Source organism: Corvus moneduloides, chromosome 6 (genome assembly GCF_009650955.1).
Source record: "Corvus moneduloides isolate bCorMon1 chromosome 6, bCorMon1.pri, whole genome shotgun sequence".
NCBI classification, from domain to species: Eukaryota; Metazoa; Chordata; class Aves; order Passeriformes; family Corvidae; genus Corvus; species Corvus moneduloides.
In genome coordinates, this window is record NC_045481.1 from 49,907,617 (window position 1) to 49,927,359 (window position 19,743).

General features: G+C 37.4%; 1 protein-coding gene across 2 annotated transcripts in view; it reads left to right on the forward strand.

Annotated features, from left to right (window-relative positions):
- The window catches only part of PIK3C2A (phosphatidylinositol-4-phosphate 3-kinase catalytic subunit type 2 alpha), a 50,899-nt gene that overhangs the window by 20,232 nt on the left and 10,924 nt on the right, over positions 1 to 19,743 (forward strand). For both annotated transcript variants that reach the window (XM_032111363.1, XM_032111364.1), the window contains exons 5-22: positions 2,838 to 2,958; positions 3,622 to 3,733; positions 4,287 to 4,366; positions 4,473 to 4,536; positions 6,865 to 7,008; positions 9,034 to 9,076; positions 9,165 to 9,378; positions 9,472 to 9,594; positions 11,031 to 11,198; positions 13,393 to 13,501; positions 14,256 to 14,398; positions 15,021 to 15,209; positions 15,683 to 15,776; positions 16,033 to 16,127; positions 16,468 to 16,648; positions 17,190 to 17,294; positions 18,343 to 18,435; positions 18,688 to 18,817. In XM_032111363.1, the coding sequence (XP_031967254.1) occupies positions 2,838 to 2,958; positions 3,622 to 3,733; positions 4,287 to 4,366; positions 4,473 to 4,536; positions 6,865 to 7,008; positions 9,034 to 9,076; positions 9,165 to 9,378; positions 9,472 to 9,594; positions 11,031 to 11,198; positions 13,393 to 13,501; positions 14,256 to 14,398; positions 15,021 to 15,209; positions 15,683 to 15,776; positions 16,033 to 16,127; positions 16,468 to 16,648; positions 17,190 to 17,294; positions 18,343 to 18,435; positions 18,688 to 18,817 (2,208 nt within the window). The remainder of the gene's footprint in view (positions 1 to 2,837; positions 2,959 to 3,621; positions 3,734 to 4,286; positions 4,367 to 4,472; positions 4,537 to 6,864; positions 7,009 to 9,033; positions 9,077 to 9,164; positions 9,379 to 9,471; positions 9,595 to 11,030; positions 11,199 to 13,392; positions 13,502 to 14,255; positions 14,399 to 15,020; positions 15,210 to 15,682; positions 15,777 to 16,032; positions 16,128 to 16,467; positions 16,649 to 17,189; positions 17,295 to 18,342; positions 18,436 to 18,687; positions 18,818 to 19,743) is intronic.

Below are 19,743 nucleotides of genomic sequence, written 5' to 3' on the forward strand. Positions count from 1 at the left end.
CCTGGGTCTCAGGGGCATGGGTTGTTTGTGGGAAATGTGGAAAAGGTAACTGAGGAAAGGCCTAGTTCTGGGTCAGTGCCTCCAGAAAATACTTAGAAGTTGACAAAGTGAAATACTGACTGTAAAAAAGGAAAGCACAGCAAACCAGAAGCACTGTTCTGTCCATAGCTGGATAGAATAAAACAGTTGTTTAAAAGCTTTTACTTTATAGTTATTGAGGGGACAATGACACCAGGACTGAGATTTTTAATGTTTAATTTAATTTTTCATTTCAACACACTAACATATTTTAAAATAAATTTTTGTAAGCTATCTAAAAGTTCAGACAAACTGCTGCCGGAAAAGAGGGATAAACATTAAAAGTATCTATTACTTGCATTCAGTACATGCTTATGAACACAAACACTAAAATAACACCGTTGGATGTGCCACAACTGGCTGTCCCAGTTTTGTGGGTAACCAGGAATATTGGTCTGGGGTGGACCTTTGAGGTTTGCCTTGTTGTGCTACATAAATTCATGTCCTCTGCGCAATCTTGACTGCACAGTGGTTGTATTGAAACTGCATGCTGTCAACTTTTCGCAGTTCTGGGTGATGAAATAACTGGTAATAAACTTTTTTGCCTCTATACTTCTGGAATTCCTTATCACTTGTGAGGGTAATTATTTGGATCTCAGCTTGTATTAGTGTAGATGCTTTAGAGCTGGTTGTACTCAAAAGATCTGGAGTTGTTTTATTACTCGCATAAACTTGCTGCTCTATTGGAAAAACAAGCTCTCGGTGCATCAGTGTTTTCATTCTATATTAATTTGCTGGTCCTTACATTTATTCTGTGGTGACTTCATAATCTTTTGTTAAGAAATGAGGTGGATTTTAAGTATAGCCTGGGAAGGGTTTCTGCTCTTAATCCTTAAGATTACAGTTTTCTAATATTGCAAGCTTAATCCTTTCCTACAAAAGGCTTTGGTAGGGTAACTGAAATGTTAGGGCTTCAGCCCTTTATTTCTAGTATTTTTTGCGGCTAGCTTGGAATGGGTTTTGCATTCTAACCCCACATATCATCTTCTTTGCATTTTCTGCTCCCTTTTTTCTGATGCTGAAACTAATCAGCAAGTTAAACTACTTGTCTTCCACAGCTGGTGAAAGACGGGCACGTGACTAGTAATGGGGTTTTTAAAAGTTATCTTCTACCTTTAATTCCTTCTGTTCTTGGTCAAAGTGTTGCGTACCTCAGCTTCCTAATGCTAGAGCTGCTCTACTTCAGTGTGGCTTTCAGTCTTGCTCAGAAGGAACTGCAGCCTCTCAGTGCTCTGACAACTCAGTTTGTAGAAAGGACTCAGGAGGGAAGTAGATGAACTTTAGAGCTTATTTGGATTCATTTTGCATTCCTTTATTAGACTTTGCATGGAAGTTTGCTCTGTCTGAGCAAACATTGTGTGTCAGCAAGAAATTAATGTCTTTGAATAAGATGTAGGGCAGGGAAAAGGTGGTAGCATCATCTTTGCAGTCTTCGCTGGGCTTTGCAGGGCTGCCAGACCTTTGGCAATGCAGCCTGTGACTACAGCACAGAACCTGTCACTGCATGAACTATCACTGCATCTTTTTCCTTTATCAAATACCATATATATTCTCTGCTGAAGGTAGCACAGCAATTTCACCCAATAATAAAGTCTTAATGAGTTAAAGTGTTTCTGAATTCATACTTCCTGTCATTCCTTGTTCTTGAATCTCACACAATCATTCTTCATATGTGCTCAGATACCTCTGTGCTTGTAATAATTAATCATTTGTTAATGAGGTGAAGCACATGTGTTATCTTGTGGAAAATATTGTTGTGGCATTACCTCTGTGTCTATCATAGCAGTAATATTTCTTTATTTTAAAAAAATTTTGAGAAAATTAGGAAAGTCCTTGGAGAGGGGAAAAAAACTCTGAAGGTACTGATGAAATACAAAATTGCTCTTATACAGTGGTTTTTTACAGAATTTTGAGGCACTTAGTGATATTGTTCACAAATTATTTAAATGAGATCATCAGAAACTAGGTCGGGAGGGCTAGAGAGCATTTTGTATTTAAACATTTGTGTAATTCAAACAGGTCTGTATTTTTAGTCAGCGACAGCTGGTGGCTGTGGGGGAATGGATTTTGAGTTTGACTGGGATTATTTTGTTGCTCTGTAGTTGCTGGATGGAAGAGAGACTACTCTCCAAAAAGCTTTTGGAGCCTGATACAAAAGTACTGGTAGCTGAGAGCTGCATTTGGCAAAAGTTTGGTGGTGCTTACTGAGATCTGCTCTGTACTAAGTGGAAGCTTCCCATGACATATGGAAAGGAAAAAGGGAAAAGGACTTTCAGTAGGATTTGCCTCAGCTGCAGCTGATACTCAGTTCCTCAAAAGCAGAACAAAGAGGGGAGTTCCATATCCAACTCTTCAGATAGTGTTTTTTAAACTTTAAGTGCCTCTGGGATCACTTAACTATTTGAAGTCCTTGCTAAATAGGGCAAGTTTAATTTATAATTAAAAAAAAAAAAAGGAAAGGCTATCCTCAGTCCTGCAGACTGTGTTTGTATTTCTGGCTAAGTGACTACACTGTATCCTAATTGAAAAAGATTTTTTTTGGCTTTTTATAGTGGCAGGCAAGTTTATGATACCTTTCTTTGTGAGAAAAAAGTGAAAATCTCAAACTATGAAATTTAGGAGATAATAGAAGTGTAAAAATCTTCTTTACAAGTACAAAAATCAGTTTGATTAAGTAACTACAATTTGTGAGTGAGCAATAGTTAATATCACTTGCTATAGATTTATATTTAACTTTTAGATGTAATTTCTTTAAACAGTGAGTTCCCCTGTTGAGCTTATAATAATGCAGGCACTTTGCTGGGTGCATGATGACTTGAATGAAGTGGACATTGGCAGCTATATCCTGAAAGTCTGTGGCCAAGAAGAAGTTTTACAGAAGTAAGAAAGCTCTTTTTCATTAATACTTAATTTCATGCTTTTTCCTGAAACAGTTACTGGAAAGTGTATCTCTGGTGATTAAATGTGTGAAAGAAACCTTAAAAATATAAGGGAGTCACTCTTTGCACAAAGATCAGAAGTTTTTGGACTTGTTCTGGGGTATAGCAAAGTAGGTTCTCATCAACTTCCTAAGGCTCTGTTCTAATGCAGGTGCAGGTTTGTAGAACATTTCTGTGGATGGATATTGTAGTTTTTGACCACTCTTCAAATCTCAGAAACAAACCCAAAAATCTAATGTTTTCTAATAAACTGGGCAAGTTGTGGTTTGCAGGATTTTGTTTGTTTCTTGGTTTGATTTTGGGTTTGTTTCTTCGTTGGAATTTTTTTCCAAAACTAATGGTTTACAAAGCCCCATTAGTTTTCTGGGTTAGAACATTTGGTTTCAGTGTTAACCACTGCAGTTAAGAGCATTAGCACAAGCATAATATCTGTAATAGTGTATAAAAACTTGTGCAGAAGTGAAAGTCAGATCAAGGATGGGCATGGAGGTTGATTCACCATTTCCTTACTTTGAGGCAACAGGTTGCCTTGCATATTCTGTGTGAGTTTTTGGAAAAGCACTGCGTATTTTTGTTGTGACTGGAGCTTGCTTTTGTTTCACAGCAAGCACTGCATAGGAAGTCACGAGTATATCCAGAACTGCCGGAAGTGGGACACAGACATCAAACTGCAGCTCCTGACCCACAGCGGGATATGCAGTGACCTGGCACGAACAGTGAGTACCTCCTGGTCTGCAAGAGTGTGCTGGCTCCAAGGGGTACCTTCCTGTGTTATTGACAGATTAGCACGTCTGCCTGGTGTTGGAAATGGTATCCTCTTATCCTAAGGGCAAGTGAAATACATAACTGAATTTTCACAAAGCAAACTGTATAAATATGGGTAGTGCCTCTTACTAGAACCAAGTATTGTACCTGGAGAAAGTATGCAAGCATTTGGACTAAACCTGAGGCTTGAAAGAGAAGCAACAAATTTCAGAGTTAAATAAAAGTTGAGAAGAGTTTTTGTGTTTAATTATATATGTATTAGACCATCAAAGAAGGGAGGAGTATTTGGTATCTGCATAGTTAGGCACTTGATGGCTGTTTCTTCCCTCTTTCCCCATGTGTACACATTTCACAGGCTGTTAAGTAGTTTTCTTTTCCCCTTTGAAGAGATCACCTTACATCTTTCCCCTTCAACTCCCCAGGTATTAGTAATTAATCTTCTGTAACAGTATACCTATTATAGAAAGGTGAGAACTGGACTTAGTACCGAATATTTTATTGCAGGAAGATGATGACAGGACACCTGTACATCTAACCAAACACCTCTACAAAGTAGAAAAGCCTTTCAGAGAACCTATCATAAGGTAATGTTTTGTGGTTATTTTAGTAATCAAGTGCTGATCACTGCTGACCAAGGTTGTGTTCTGTTCTGTTCCTGTACCTGTGTTCAATAACTATTATTTCTTGCAGGTCTTCCATTGAAGAGCTTCTTGAGGTGTATCACAAGCAAGTTAACATAGCCCTCAAGAGTGAGGTAAGGTCATTGTAGATTATTGCTGAACCAAAAGTAGCGTGACCAAGTTCACTGATAAGGTAGCTGGGAAAAAGACTTGCAGGTTATCTCAGGGAAACTGAGATCTGAACAAGCTGTCAAATGTGAAATTATAATCATGGGTATTTAGATTTCTGTTCTTCTTTTCTTCTAGGCTTTTCTTGCAAACCAGTTGTTATCTGATCATCACAACTAGAAATGTATCTTCCAAGTCCTGGGGCGCAAAATAACCTTTTCCTCAAACATGCTGGAAGAGGTTAATTCAGGAGAATAGGGAAGAGGTCTGAATCCTGACTATGGCTGTTGTTGACAGCCGTGAAAGATGTATTTACTAACAGATAAAAATCTACATAATAGTGAGCAGGAATAGTTATGTACAATGGGAGTTAGAACTGAAGCATGTTTGGAACATATAAGTAAGTTCTACACAAAGCATAGTAATGTCTTACTCTGCATTATTCAATTAATTTAAAACACCCTGTCCAAAAAGTTGTCTATTTCAGTATATGACAGGTAGCTTAAAGCAGCTTGCATGTTGAGTAGTTTGGAGTGACTTCCCATGTGCAAAAGCTTACGGATATAACTTGCTTTGCTCATTTCTCAAAGGAGAGGCTGCTTTTAACTCCTGATAGTAATGTAACTTGGGAGTCTTAAATGCTTAAACATTAGATAACTGTGTTTCTTAACCAGTTTCTGTAAGAACGGTCTCGAATTACTTAATTGCAATACTTTTCATTTCCACTATGTTTGTTTGCCTCTCCAGGAATGCAGGTCTGAGCAAGCTGCTGTCTGCTATTTCCACACTTCCTTAATATTATTTAATTCCCTTGATGGTAATTCACCCTGTTGTCAAGGGTAGTTTTGAACACAATCTTTTTGTAGAAGAGTGAGCTGTTACTGCTCCTGACACGGTGCTGGTTTTGTTGCTTTGCTCTTGCAGCTGCTTCAGTTTCTTTGTTCAGCTGTGATTTCACAGGCTGAGATGAGGAATGCAAAACATCTCAATTCAGACTTGTGTTCCACTCTTTGTAATCTTTTTGAGGTTGGGAGATGTAGTTTGTAGGTGGCGATGATTAGGTCCAAATAGCAGCAGTTCTGCATTTGAAATTTTTTACTTCATGAAGTGAATTCCTTTACATATTCAGTAGCTGAAGCTTGCTAGCCCAAGTGAAGAAGGGTAATCCATAAATAATTTGTATGTAGGCTTTGATTTCACATTGTTGAATACTTCCAAAGTTATCAATTGTCTTTTTATTGAGATTTGAGAGCCTGTGAGGAAAATAGCAGTGGCAGTTTTGCTTTCTGTGTCACAAAGAAGTGTTACCTTCAAACTGTTAGCTTTGGAAGTATGGCTTAAATATTCACAGTGTTGTCTGACTTCTGTGGTTATTTTCTTACCAGAACAGTTAATTGTTGCCAGGTAGCTCTCAATTTAAAAACTTTCTGATTCAAATGGCTTCTTTACTGTATATTTGTAGGAAGGCCATGAGAATAGGTCGGGGATAGTGGTGGTTGGGAATCAATTTACATCTTAGTGAGAGAATATTGCAATAATTATTCCTCTTATTTAGTTGTAAGTGCTCATACATTATTGTGAAAGAAACCTATGCATTAAGCCTTTAAAAAGTAAACCATTATTTTGAAGCAAATACATGTATTCTTTCAAATTGGGTGAAGACATCCCTTACATTAAAAAACAAACCCCAAGAAACCTAGGATAATTCAGATTTAACTCAAGTGGCTTTTTGTTTATTGGAAGAGTAGAAGGAAGAGAGTATTAGGAGCAGCTCAACTTTGTCTTAAGTAACCTACAAAAGTATATTAAAGTGAAGTAAAAAAGTTAGTTCCATCATGGAAGCAGTACTGTAGTGTAAGTAGCGCAAGCGTAATTTAAACCTGTATCTCTGAGGGCTGAAATTGAAGCACTGCTTCTTTAGCATTGCTTCCTCACACTAATTGAATTTTCTTCTTTGAATTGCACTTTCTTTTTAGGCCATGAGGGAATTTGAGCTTAGTATCTCATTAGAAAATAATTGCTTGCCAACACTTCAGTAGAAAAATGGTTGGGAACCTCCTAATGTTTCCTGGTGCCCCATTCTAGGATCTGTACTACTGTGTTTTTGGCATTCACAAGGAAGTTCTCAATATTGAGGTTTTTCTTTAATCAAATCGTTACACCACAGTTTAATGTAATGGAGATATGCATCTCATAATGACATTTTCTTGGCAATTCATTAAAAAACATTAAAGCAATACTGGGTTTCACAATTGTGATCAGATCAATCTGTTCTCTCATACATTCCTCATTAGAACCAGCATAAAGCAGTAGATCATGTAATTAGGACTGTCAGAAAAATCTGTTCTACATTGGATTGTGTAGAGACTCCTGCAATAACGGACTCCGTGAAGAAGCTAAGGAGGGCTGTTAATCTCCCAAGGACTAAAAATGCTGAGGTAAGCTTTCACACTATAAATTGCATTTTGAGGTATGCTTTTTAACTGACAAATATTATTTCAGAGTCTTTAGTAGCTGGAAATACCAGCAACAGTTCTGTCAGAGTTATGTTGGGATTTTTGTTGGGGTTTTATTTATTTATTTATTTTACTTGATATCTTCAATTTATTTTGACATCTCTCTGATCTTAATCCATTAATCACTTGCTTTGGGAATATTTTCCCTTTCTAAACAGTGACTGTTTAAAAACTAGTTTTAAAATACTGTGTTCTGGTTCTGTAACTAGAAACTTGTGTCACAGCAGATGCCACTAAATCTGACTGAGGGGAACTGACAGGAGCTCATGCTGTCTAAAATTAATGCAGTTGTACTTTAGAGGAGGAATTGACATCATGTATTTTCCCAGTAGTGTTTGTGACTAGCAATAGCATCTTGAAACTCGTAACTGTTCATGCCTCCTGCATTCCTGAGCATAAGGACAAACCCAAAATCTCTCAAATAGTACAGAATTTGATGATGCAACTTCCTAATAATGAGTGGTTCACTTGAGCAGGACAATCTCAAGTCATGCTGTCAAAAACGGCCATTAAGTAGAGAACTGGGCAACTAAAAAAGCTAAATAATCTTACAATGCTATTTCTGTTGTCCTGCTGCCTTATTGGAGTGGCAATTCACATGATGCTCTATTTGCTTTTGGCTTCATCAGTTCACTGATGTATTTGTAATACTGAACAGAAGACAAATAAATATAGTTGTCACAAGAACTAAAATTCTTGCAGGGAAGGGCAGCAGACATTAAGAAAGCAAAGTGAAATACAGCATATAGATTTTTTTTCAATGTTTGCTTTCTGATAGGAGAAATAACTAGATTATAGTGTACAAATAGCTCCCAAAAATAACGTTGCTCCAGTAGAATTTGAAAAAGGTGGGATTGTATCAATAAAACCCTGCAATTATTTTGTGATGGACATTGGCTTACACAGTAATGCATACAAAGGCATATAGCATTGCTTTCAGAAACAAAATTGCTATAAATATTGGAGACTGTTGCATCTAAATGTTTTGTAAGGTATTGTTTGATTGTTTTTTTTCTTTTAAGTAATTCTTTGCAGTTGGAAGAAGTGACCGCTTTTTTTGTAAGAATGTGAAATTTTTTGATACTCAGACTTTTAAGTTGAAGATGCTCAGTACACTAAAAGTGTAAGGAGAGCTTTCATCCTTCTGCAGCAGTTGTGTCAGACTTCTTAGACTCTCTGAAGTGTTGGGAATTCACTGGGTTTTGATTTTAAACCACAAACTTAGTTTTCATTAAAAATTTTAGTTTATCAGGACTTGAATGTGGCATGAGACCCTTCCTGATTAGAAGGGAGTGAATTCCCATGATTTGTTTGTCACCTCTTGGTTTCAACAGTGTCTTTGTTGAGACTAGACATTGCTGTGATGTTGCATCATGTTGAGACTTCCATTTTAGCAGACCAAGAAGCAAACAAAGATAGTACAAAGTAACAGTCCTTACTGTTCATTTTCTCAGTTGTTTAATATCTTTTCTTACTCAGTAAATTTATAACTCTGCCAGCAAAAGGTACCTTACCAAATACCACAAACAAAACAAAAAAAAAGCTGTTTAAAGCTGTTCAGATTTAAATTACTGGGTAGTAAGCTAATGACCTCTGCTTTCATCCATAACAGCCCTGAGCAAGTTTTGTCTCTACCCAGAGAAGTTAGATTATACTGAGCAATATTCCAATGTACTGTGTCTTCTACAGGTTCATAAAGAGTGTCAAAACAGTTGACTTGACAAAAAATGAGCTTTTGAACTTGGTGAATAGTTGCTGCATCATATGAAAATTGTGATGCTGTCAGTTAACACTTGAAGAGCTTTGAGTGAAAAGATGTATTACATAAACTTAAATATGGGCCCAGTTCATTCAGATACTTCATAATTTCTGTATAAGATACTTAATAGCCATGGGAAATTAATATGGATATTCAGTATTGAAATTTTCTCTGACTTTATTGTGTAGGTATCCTTAAAATGTGGTGATGACAATAGCAAGTGCTTCTCTGGTGAGTAAAGTTCTTCAATTTTTATTTAAAAACTGTTTTTAGGTGGCTAATTCAGGAAGAAATGCATTCAAAATAAATTGTCATTTAGTTTCACAGCAGCCTGAAAACCCTCTGAAAGTGAGTATAAACCAGTTAACAAGAGCAGTTGAGGCCCTTCTGCGACTCCATACGAATTCCTGTAGTAGTTCAGCAGCAGTTTCTCCAGAAGAGACTAAGAGTACCAAGGAAGCTTGGACTGCCACAGAACATCTCCAATTCACAATATTTGCTGCTCATGGAATTTCTTCTGGTTGGGTGTCAAAGTAAGTGATTTATTTATTGCAGAATTTCTCCTTTTATAGTTTTTTTTAATGTTCTTATGGGTTTTTTATGTTTAACTTTTTTTCCTTGTCCAGTTATGAAAAATACTACTTGATTTGTTCCCTGACCCATAATGGAAAAGATCTGTTCAAACCTGTTCAGTCCAAGAAGGTTGGCACATACAAGAACTTCTTCTACTTGATTAAATGGGATGAACTGTAAGTGACTTTAGTCTGTTAAAACTCAATAAAGTGTTTTATTTTAGTTACTACCTACCCAGCTAGCTGCTGAATACGGTCATTCAAGCAGCTCTTGGTTTTCTGATTCCATTTGAAGCATCCAAAGAACAATGTGTGAGACCTACTGATCAAAATCAGAAATATTTTTCCAAATGGTATTTCAATACTCATTTTAAAAGGGGGAATGGAAATGCTGGACAAATGCCCTGTGCTAATGTGTTTGTAGCATACAATTACAGGGAGTTGGGAAGGTTATAACATTCCTTGCAATGGGAATGGCTTGTGCTGCTTTAAGAGGGATTAAAGAATAAAGCTTGCTTATGTGTACTGCTCAATTTATGTAAATGGAGAGGAAAAGCAACTCACTTCTACTAACATGAATGTTGAATCAGTTTTTGTTCCAAGTACAGAAGATAGAAAGGAAGAAGGAAGAGCATGCAGAGAAAAGATAGGGAGATGATGGCAAGTGGTATCTGATAACTGAAAGGAGAATATTTTTCATTATCTATGCACAGCCACTTGAGTTATCGGGCAGCCTGTCATAGCTGAAGCATCATGTGAGCTCCATGGTGCCCCATATCTACTCTCCTGACTGTTTTTAAAGGTCAGAGATAGACCCTGAGGAATACCCTGAAAGTTTGTGGTGAACAAATTATTTCAGAGCAGCAGTGAGAGTTTCTAGAACACCTGCCTTCAGAGAGTACTCCAACTACCTTTTTTTCCTGGTGATGCATGGGATTAATTGTCAGATCTTTTGCTGGCAAGTACTAGTGTATTACAGTGAAAGGTCTGCTAGGTTGCTTAAAAGCTGCTGACAGTAGTGTAGTGCTTTATAGTGGAACTGTGATGTTTTACAGAGAAATCAAACTAAAGGAACATGTTCGGCAGTAAAAACAATGCAAACGAAAATGGAAGCTTGTATAGCTAGTGAGGTGTATGCTCCTCAGCTGCTCTCTTTATAGGTTTTGTACCATTTGAATTTAACTTTCAGTAGTTCTTAATAGATTCTTTCATTTGGATGTGAAACTACTGTCAGCTGACCCTTTCAATCTGAAAAATTAGGAGGTGGCTAACATGGAATTGTGTGTGTCCTTCCTAGTGAGTGGAGTGGGAAAACTGGTTTTGCTGGACAGGTCAGTTCTGTGCAAGGAATGTGATTTAATAGACAGAAATTAAAAAGGGTTGCTCCAAATCTGACTACAGTGCAGAAGTGTTATTTAGGAGGTTTTACAGACTGTTGTTATGGGAGATGAAGTGGAGTAAAATATGATTGCATGGATATTTAACACTTGTTCTTCAATGTTAATTGATTTTTTGAAAGCAAGAGGCATACATGGGTTATATGGATAAACCTGTAACTTACTAACTGCTGCCTTTTTTCTAATTGACTTATTTTTAATACTTTTATTTTATAGAATAATTTTCCCCATCCAGATTTCACAGTTGCCTTTGGAATCAGTCTTATGTCTGACTTTGTTTGGAATCCTAAATCAAAGTAGTGGGAGTTCCCCTGACTCAAATAAGCAGAGAAAGGGCCCAGAAATTTTGGGTCAGGTTTCTCTACCTCTTTTTGATTTTAGGCGGTAAGTATCCAAAACATGGGTAAGATTATCAATATGATTTGCTCTGTGTAAAGCTTCCTCCACACCCATAACTATAGAAATTGCCTCTCTGATATTGAATATACTAGGCCATGATAAAGGTTAAGAATTGAAAACTGTACTGATACAGAAAAAATACATTTCATTAAATAGAGGACAAAACGTGGTCCTGTGTGGTAGGATTTCCATCTAACTGGGTGAAAAAACTTAACTGCTGGAGGAAGTTGAATATTTGTTTGGATGATTATATCCCAGAATATTCTGAAATTATTCCCTTTGATTCAGAGCTGGATTTATTTTAAACAATTAAAATAAAGGGATGATTAACAAGTGTGTTAAATTTGTGCCATATTTGTATTTTGAACTGGCTTTCCTTCAAATACAGCTGCTGGATGCTGTTACATGTTTTTCACTAAGAATGAAAAGCCTGCTGTAACTTTCCTAAGCTGAGTGTTTCTGGATTGGTTCAAGTTGCTTTGTGCTTCCAACTTTGATTACGAAGTGCATTCCAAAATGCTTATCACTTGGGCAGCTACTCAGTGAGACATTAACCAGTAGACTCGAACCACAGGTGCCCAAATTAGACATCATGTTGCAGAAGTGATCACACCATTGCAAAACAGCTTCTGCATTTATGCTTTAGGTTTCCTATTTATCTGTGCTGCTGAGTTCTAGGTCTTACTGGAAGCTTAAATTGTCAAGCAAAGCTGAAGAAAGGCAGCAGATCATTCCTGGACAGTCACTGCTGTGTGTTGCTTGTGGCTGTTTCGTGGGCTTTGTGTCCTCTGGTTCTGGATTTTTACTTCACTTGTTCTGCTTTCTTTTTTGTCTGGTGATGATTCCAACAGCTTGAGGGTGTCACAGTTTAGGATTTCCTGCATTGCAAAGATGGCCTGCACCTGCTTTCAGTCTCCACCAAAGCTTGGATTCCTTTCATAAAGGATGCTTATTTCAACCTTCTGTTTAAGTGTTACATTTCAGTCTCCTATCTAAATACCACATTTCACAGTATTTGAAAACACAGCTTTTGATTTGATTTGCAAATTTATCTTGTCTTCATGCTGCATGGTATTCTCATAGGAGTTAGTCTGGGGAGAAAACTGTATTTTCTGTTTATGCAGACCACTACAATGGTGTGTGTTATGCCAGAGCTTGCTGAGTGGCCTGTATATAGCAGCTGTAAAGGTGCTTAGTAGTCTAATCCACTTGCAGTCCACATAAATTAAATCCAGACCTAGATAATTAAAGATAGTAGCCAAATATTCCAGTTACAGTTGAAAATAGAATCAATGACAGGCAGGAGCTGAAACTTGGAACTAACTAAAATACAGGGAGAATAAAACTGGTCATGTATGTGTTTTGGAAGAATCCATAGCCAAGTTAAAATTCCTCCGGCTGAAGTGCATGTGGAGTGGCTTAAAACGTCATTACTTGTGGATGAGACAGAAGGCAGTATTGAACTGGATAATTATTAAAAAGAATAAGCTGTTGTGCTTTAGTGGCACAATTTGGTAGTCTTTATTGGCATGATAAGCTCCTAGCTAATCAATATTTACATATAACAACCTGTTCCTTATTTGAAATAAATACAAACCCTAAAACATCTTTTAAAATATACTTAAGGCTTGGCCTTCAAGCAGTCTTTTGAGTAACGTTTTGATCTTAAAAGACTGATAGAAGTTTTCTCTACCTAACATTCAACACTTAATTGATTTATGAAGTGTCTTCAGTTGTGCCCTACTGCTGCAGTTGGAAATTGTATTAATGTTGGGAATACACTGGCAAATGCAGATGTCATTTGATAGGCCCTTGCAAAATCTGGTAATGTGGGAAGTCCAAGCAAATGGTGATGCCCTTAAGATTCATACGCCTGGGCCTCTTTTCTAGAAGCTAAGAAGAGTGTGGTGATGTGTGTGTTTGTATTCATTTTTTTCCTCAGAGGCAAAAGTATTCCTTTTCTGACTTAAAGAACAGGGAGCACCTAATTTATCTGTGTCAATTGTGTCAACACTGAACTTTTTCCTTTGCCTTTTCCACCTAAAAGTTGTGTGCAGCCCTTTAAAGCACTTAAAGTACAGACAACAGCCAGTGAAAATAAATAAATTCATTTGACGACTCATGTGTTGGTGAAGTAAATGGACTGTGAAACTAAGACCTGCACATGTTTTTTTCTCAGATTGTTAACTTGTGGGACGAAGCTCTTGCAACTGTGGACCTCTTCACATCCACATCATGTGTCAGGGACGACCAGTAAGAAAGGAAACATGGAAAGAATAGTATTGCAGGTTGTACATAATTCTGATTTGCTCTGGTTTGTTTGAATATTGGGACTTGTAGGTCATATTAGATGGATGTTTTGTGGAGAGGGAAAGTACTGCTACAAAGTGTTTCAAAGTCAGTATAGAATAGTGATTACTAAACTGTAAGGGCAAAGAATGGGAAGCGTCTGGAAGTCTCTACAAATCTGTTACTGAATAACTGTCTGGAAGTAAGAGAAATCAGAGGTGCTTGGCATTACATGCTGTCAGTACTGGGAGGGAACGTTTTTGAAAGCAATCCATAGAAATGTGTGCTGAGATGGGAACTGTGTGGACAAGCTACCACTACAAGCAGTAGCAATTCCAGTTCCTTTACAGAACATAAGCACCTCTCTTTCTCAGTTCAGAGTCCAAATTTCCCTCCAAAGAGAAAAGTGCCTTACTAGGCATGGCTCAGCAGTTCCAAAACATGGCCTGAGTCGGTGCTTGGCTGGAAGCCACTGGTGTGGGTTTGAACAGTTCTGTGATTATCTCTGCTCTAAGCATTCTCACTTCTCTTCTGAGGAGTGCTCCAACCACTGCATTGTGCAAGAACACAGCTGTACGTTTAGGAACCGTAGTTATGTAGAATTGAGATGGAAAAAATTACTCAGCAAACAGTATCTGAAGACTGTTACACTTGTAGAATTAAAGAGTTCAGGTTCCCAAACATCTGACATTGCTTTCTCTACTGTGCTTAAGGACTTACATCATCTTTTTTCTTTTTTTTTTTTTTTTTCAGATTGACTTCCCATCCCATGCGTTTGATATTGAATATAAAATTCCTCAAGCTGCAAAGACTACTGTGCATCTTTCTGTAGAAACATTAGAAAAACCATCGAGAGAACGTCTCCTTGCCATTCTCTCCAAGGATAGCACTATTGGGTACATCCATCTCTGCTAGCTGGGCTCTTTTTGCACATGACAATTTGTAGCTAGGGCATGGAATGCTTATATATTCTTAAGTTTCTGTAATATCTTTTTTAAAATATTTTGAAGACCTCTAGAGACTTAAACAAGAGGTTGAGTTAAACATGTGAAATAATGGTACTGACTTAATGAATTTCCTTGTGTTTTCCGGGGCTGGTGCTATAATAATTTCTTGCTACAAGATTGCTGCTCCTTTGCCTGCATGTTACAGTCACCTGCTCCTGCCTGGCAGTTTCTCAGTGGCAGTCTCAGCGGTGGCTGTTCATGTGCCATGGAAGCTTTTCTGGCAACCTTTCCTACTGATCTGCACCAAACTAACATTAATGTTTTTGATTTATTTCAGATTATACTAAAACTTAATTTTGTCCTGCCCAAATTATAACTTTGAATTGTTTCCTTAAGGCTTGAAACTTTATTTGGCTTCTTGTTTTGACTTTTGTGGAGGGAACAGTCATTTCAATGTCATTCCATTCTGTGTGTTAAATTATCTGTATGAATACAACAATCAGTGGCATTGGGGTTATTCCAGGTGATGGTTTTTCATGTGCACTATAAACTGAAATGCTCTTGTCTGCAGGCTGTCGAAAGAAGATAAAGAATTTTTGTGGGAGAAGAGACATTATTGTCACAGCCATACTAACAGCCTACCAAAAATCCTGGTTAGTGCCCCTCACTGGGACTGGGCAAGTCTTCCAGAAATATATTCGTTACTTCAGCGGTGGCCTCCTTTATCACCCTTAGCTGCACTAGAACTACTTGATTCAAAGTAAGAAAACTGCTGTAAATAAACTCTCTGTGTTTTGTTGAGCATTAAATGACTCTTCTTTGGTAGAAGATCCTGGAATGGTGTTCTGTGGAAAAATATTGCTGAATTTCTTGTGGTAAAAGTTAAGTGTTCTTAAAATTTCAAAGAACCCCGGCTTACTTTATTGATGTAGGTTTAACCAAGTCATGTAGTGAAAGCACAGCAACAGTGGTTAGGTTTCTGAAGTTTTAACATGCAACAGGACAGGAGTTTATTGAGACAGAGTTTTGAGAGGTTTTGACTGTGCTTGTCCTAAACATGCATGTGCGGTTGCACCTTACGTGATGAAGGGCCTTGTACTTGTAGGTCCCTTATTGAGCTTTTATGGATTATATATGGTTGCTTTTCTATCTAGCGGATCTCAAAAAAAAGACTAAGAAAAAAATCTTACATGAACAGAGAAAACTTAATGTAGATTTGTGGTGGCTTTCTAGGTTTGCTGATCAGGAAGTACGAAATACAGCTGTGAACTGGATAGAGACATTGAGTGATGATGAGTTAACAGATTTCCTCCCTCAGTTTGTACAGGTAAGACTTCCTGCCTACACAGGAGTTTGAATTTTTATGGCTCTTGAAAACCCAAAGGAATTGCTGCTGGCTAATAGCAGAAGTGCAGTTGTGTGCCTCTGACTGTAATGCACAGTAGGGGAAACAATTTGAATAAATAATCACTTTGTGCCTGTCCAAAGCACTTGTGGTGATTCTGTCTGTGCATTAGTCACAAAATTTGTCTTCATCAAGAGTTAAATCCAGACTTGATTTATGTAATTTTCATTGTGTTTAGGCACTGAAGTATGAAACCTACCTTGACAGTGCCCTTGTGAAATTTCTTTTGGCTCGGGCACTGGGAAGCATTCGGATTGCACACTACCTGTACTGGTAAGGGGCTTTTTGTTCCACTGCTCGTGTAATGTGTGTGCCACAAGATTAATATTTCCAGAAAAAAAAGATCCTTCTTAACATCATCATTTAATAACATAACAATGACTGTTATGAATGGTGATTATACAGAATGTAGATCCTGGTTGCTGTTTTGGTTTTTTTTAATGAAAGAATACATGGTGCCTCTACAAAGCACAAACTTCTTGCTTTTTCTATCCTGTTTATCAGTAACTTCAGACATATGTAGTACTGATTCATTAAAATATTTTAATGTCTTAATATTGCATTGTTTGCTGTATATTCCTTAGGAAAAATTAACTTAAATCCTTTATTTCAGGCTTCTTAAGGATACACTGTATGATACAAAGTTTGGTGTAAGGTATGAGCAAATTCTTGGAGCTTTTCTTTCAGTCTGTGGGAAAAGGCTGAGGGAAGAGCTGGAGAAGCAGACCAGGCTAGTGCAGCTCTTTGGAATGGTAGCAGAAAGAGTAAAGCAAACGAGTGGATCTGCTCGGCAGGTGTGTATATATTTTTAATTTGAAACTAATCCACTTAATTGTCTTTTTAGTCTTAGTTCAAAGTGATATGTAAATGCATAGGAAGATTTATGAACCTATTGTTCTGCAAAGCTTAATGAAGTTGGTGTTTTTGTCGAGTTTGTCATCTGAAACGTATGTTGGTGAGGTGATAGTGTAAGAAAGTAGGATGGTTTCTGTGTATGATAAACTGGAAATGAATTTAAACCAATTATTGCTGAAAAATGATCCTATTATGCAAAAGAATGGGATATCTGTTTTTGTGCTAATAATAGAGCTTACAGTTTGATAGAGTGGGATGCTGTCATCTGGTTCAGTCAAAAAACCCCCCCACGAACATGTGTGATGGGTGTTACATTGCTAGGCTTAGGTATTTTTAATAGCTAAGGCAGCAGCTGTAGTTTCTAGCATTCCTTTGACATTGAGGAGTTGAAATAGTGGCTTCAGGGTAGCTTTGTCCAGAAGTTTTCTGTAGATGCTTCAGTTAAGAAAATGTCAGCTGAATTTTCTCTTTTGTCTGCAGGTTGCCTTGCAAAATGGCATGGAGCGTGTGCAGTTATTTTTCTTGAAGAACAAATGCCGTTTGCCTCTCAATCCCAGTCTTGTGGCAAAAGAGTTAAATATTAAGGTACTGCACATTCAGGGTTTCAAAACCCTTTTGTAAAAATTACGACTAGGTAAAGCTTGTACAAATGAAAAAAAACCACTTGAAGTGCTTGAAAGCTCTTTATGCTGTGGAGATGGGGTTTAGTCAAAAATTCTGATTGAATAAGGCAGCAAAATTAGCTGAGCAAAGATAAAATGTGTACAAATACAGTGTAAAACTGACAAAGGCACTTGTGTTAAAAAATATAGACATATATCTGTAATAACTTATTAAATCTTCAGAGCCTGTCTCTTGAGACCAGCAATCCTGGTTATAGCAAACCAAGGGACCACTCAAAGTGCATGAAAAAGTCCTGTGTGCATTAGTAATCAAAAGAGGAAATTGACCAAGAATATAAAGTTCAAGCAATGAGTAATACTGTGAAACATGCAAAACTACCTGTTACTGATTGTGTCCAGAGATGCTGGGCAGGGTCAGGGAGGCAGTAGCTTTATTTTATTGTGAAGGCCCAGCAAGTAATAATGTAGGAGAAGCAGGTAAATTATTTTTCCAGAACTCTGCAAGGCTTGACAATATCTGCTCAACCACAGTCTTGATTATATCATCATGCATGACTGAAAACCTAAAGGTCTGTTAACGCTTGAACTAATCCTGTGTTGGAGAGACAGCTCGTCTCGCTTTCCTTCTCTACTGTAACTATTAAATCATGAGCAGGGGCTTGTAAGCAGATAAATGAGAAAATCCTGTGAAACACACAAATACACATTTTTAATACATCTTCTAGGTTTCAACAAAACCTGCTGATAAAATATTTATTCACGTTTTATTCACTCTTCCCTTCAGAATGTATAAAACATCACTGTGCAGCAATATTGGCTTTTGTACAAGAATTCAACAAATAACAGCCAAAGGGCTCGTTACTCAAAGGAAGCACGTATTCACCACAATTGAAATGTTGAAAGTCTGAATAGCCACATTGTGTGTCGAACCTGCTTGTTGTCGGAATATCTCGTTTTCTGGGTTAGCAGGAATAGTCCTTTCTGACCATTAACACTAAATCTACTTGCAGGCGTGTTCTTTCTTCAGCTCCAATGCAGTACCACTCAAAGTTGCACTGATAAATGCTGACCCTCTGGGAGAAGAAATTAACGTGATGTTTAAGGTAGGTCTTACATGTGTATTGGAGAAAAGAAGCTGAACGATAATCACTATTTCATTGGTATCAATTAATTTTAGCACAGACCAATAAGCTTATTCCATGAGTTTGCTCCTGTGTATCTAGAAAGCAACATGTGAACAGGCCATAAAACATAAGAGTCTACCACATGTGAAAGCTTAATTGTAGCCTGTTTTTCTTTTAAGCTTATTAAAGAGAATAATAATTCTCTGGTTAACTTTTATTTTTCCATTTAAGGTTGGAGAAGATCTGAGACAAGATATGTTGGCTTTACAAATGATTAAGATTATGGATAAGATCTGGCTGCAGGAGGGACTGGATCTACGGATGGTTATCTTCAAGTGTCTCTCAACTGGAAAAGACAGAGGTGCTAAACCAGATGTCGCCTTTAATCTTTGCTCCCCCACTTCAATTTCTTGTCACACTGATAGTGAAAAACTTCTGGGCAGAAGGTGCCAAGGAACAGTTCCACTGCAAGGAACTTTAGTATCTGAGAGTATAACAAGTTAGATTGTTCTGAATTTCCTGATGGCTGAGTGGCATCTAAATGTGTTTCTTCTCTTGAGTGTTCTGTTGTCAATGAACAGTGGTACAAAAAACCAAATACAGTGATGAAAGCCAAGGTTGCTCTTGATGCTCTTACTGCAACACAGGAAAATAATGGTGCTATAGCAATCCTTATTCTGAAAGTTTAATTGTGGTGAAAGTATTCCAGTCAAAACTGAAATGCTGAAGTTTTTGGAATCTGCTCCAATTTAGTCAGGGGTATCATTCTTGTACTGAAACGTGCAAAAAGAAGAAAAATTTAAACCAGTCCTTGCCATGCCCACACACATACTATCCCCCAGAATTAGTGTCATATGCTGGTAAAAGTTCCTTGGCTGTCTCTGGGGTTTGAAAGTAGGTCAGAGAACTCTGAGTGCAACTACTGCCTTGCACCTTGAACATGCTTTTTGCTAGTTTTAGCTAATTCCCTAGAGCTGGCCAATAGAAATCAAAGATATTTAGGAGGATAAACAATAACTTAAATATTTCTTCAGTCAGATGAACATCATGACCAAAAACTCTTAAATACATGGAAAAGATGGAAATTTAGGTTGGCAAAACTGAGCAAAAAGCTTCTATTTATGTAAGACTTGCTTTTTAGAGAAACAGATCGCTTTTCCTCCTACTCTGATGACTTGATTTATGTAGCTTATTTTTTCTTACTAATATTAGTGTCTTTAAAGTACTCAAAAGATTAAAGGGGAAAAGTAAAATGGATGTAAATTGCAGATGTACCTTTAGTAGCTC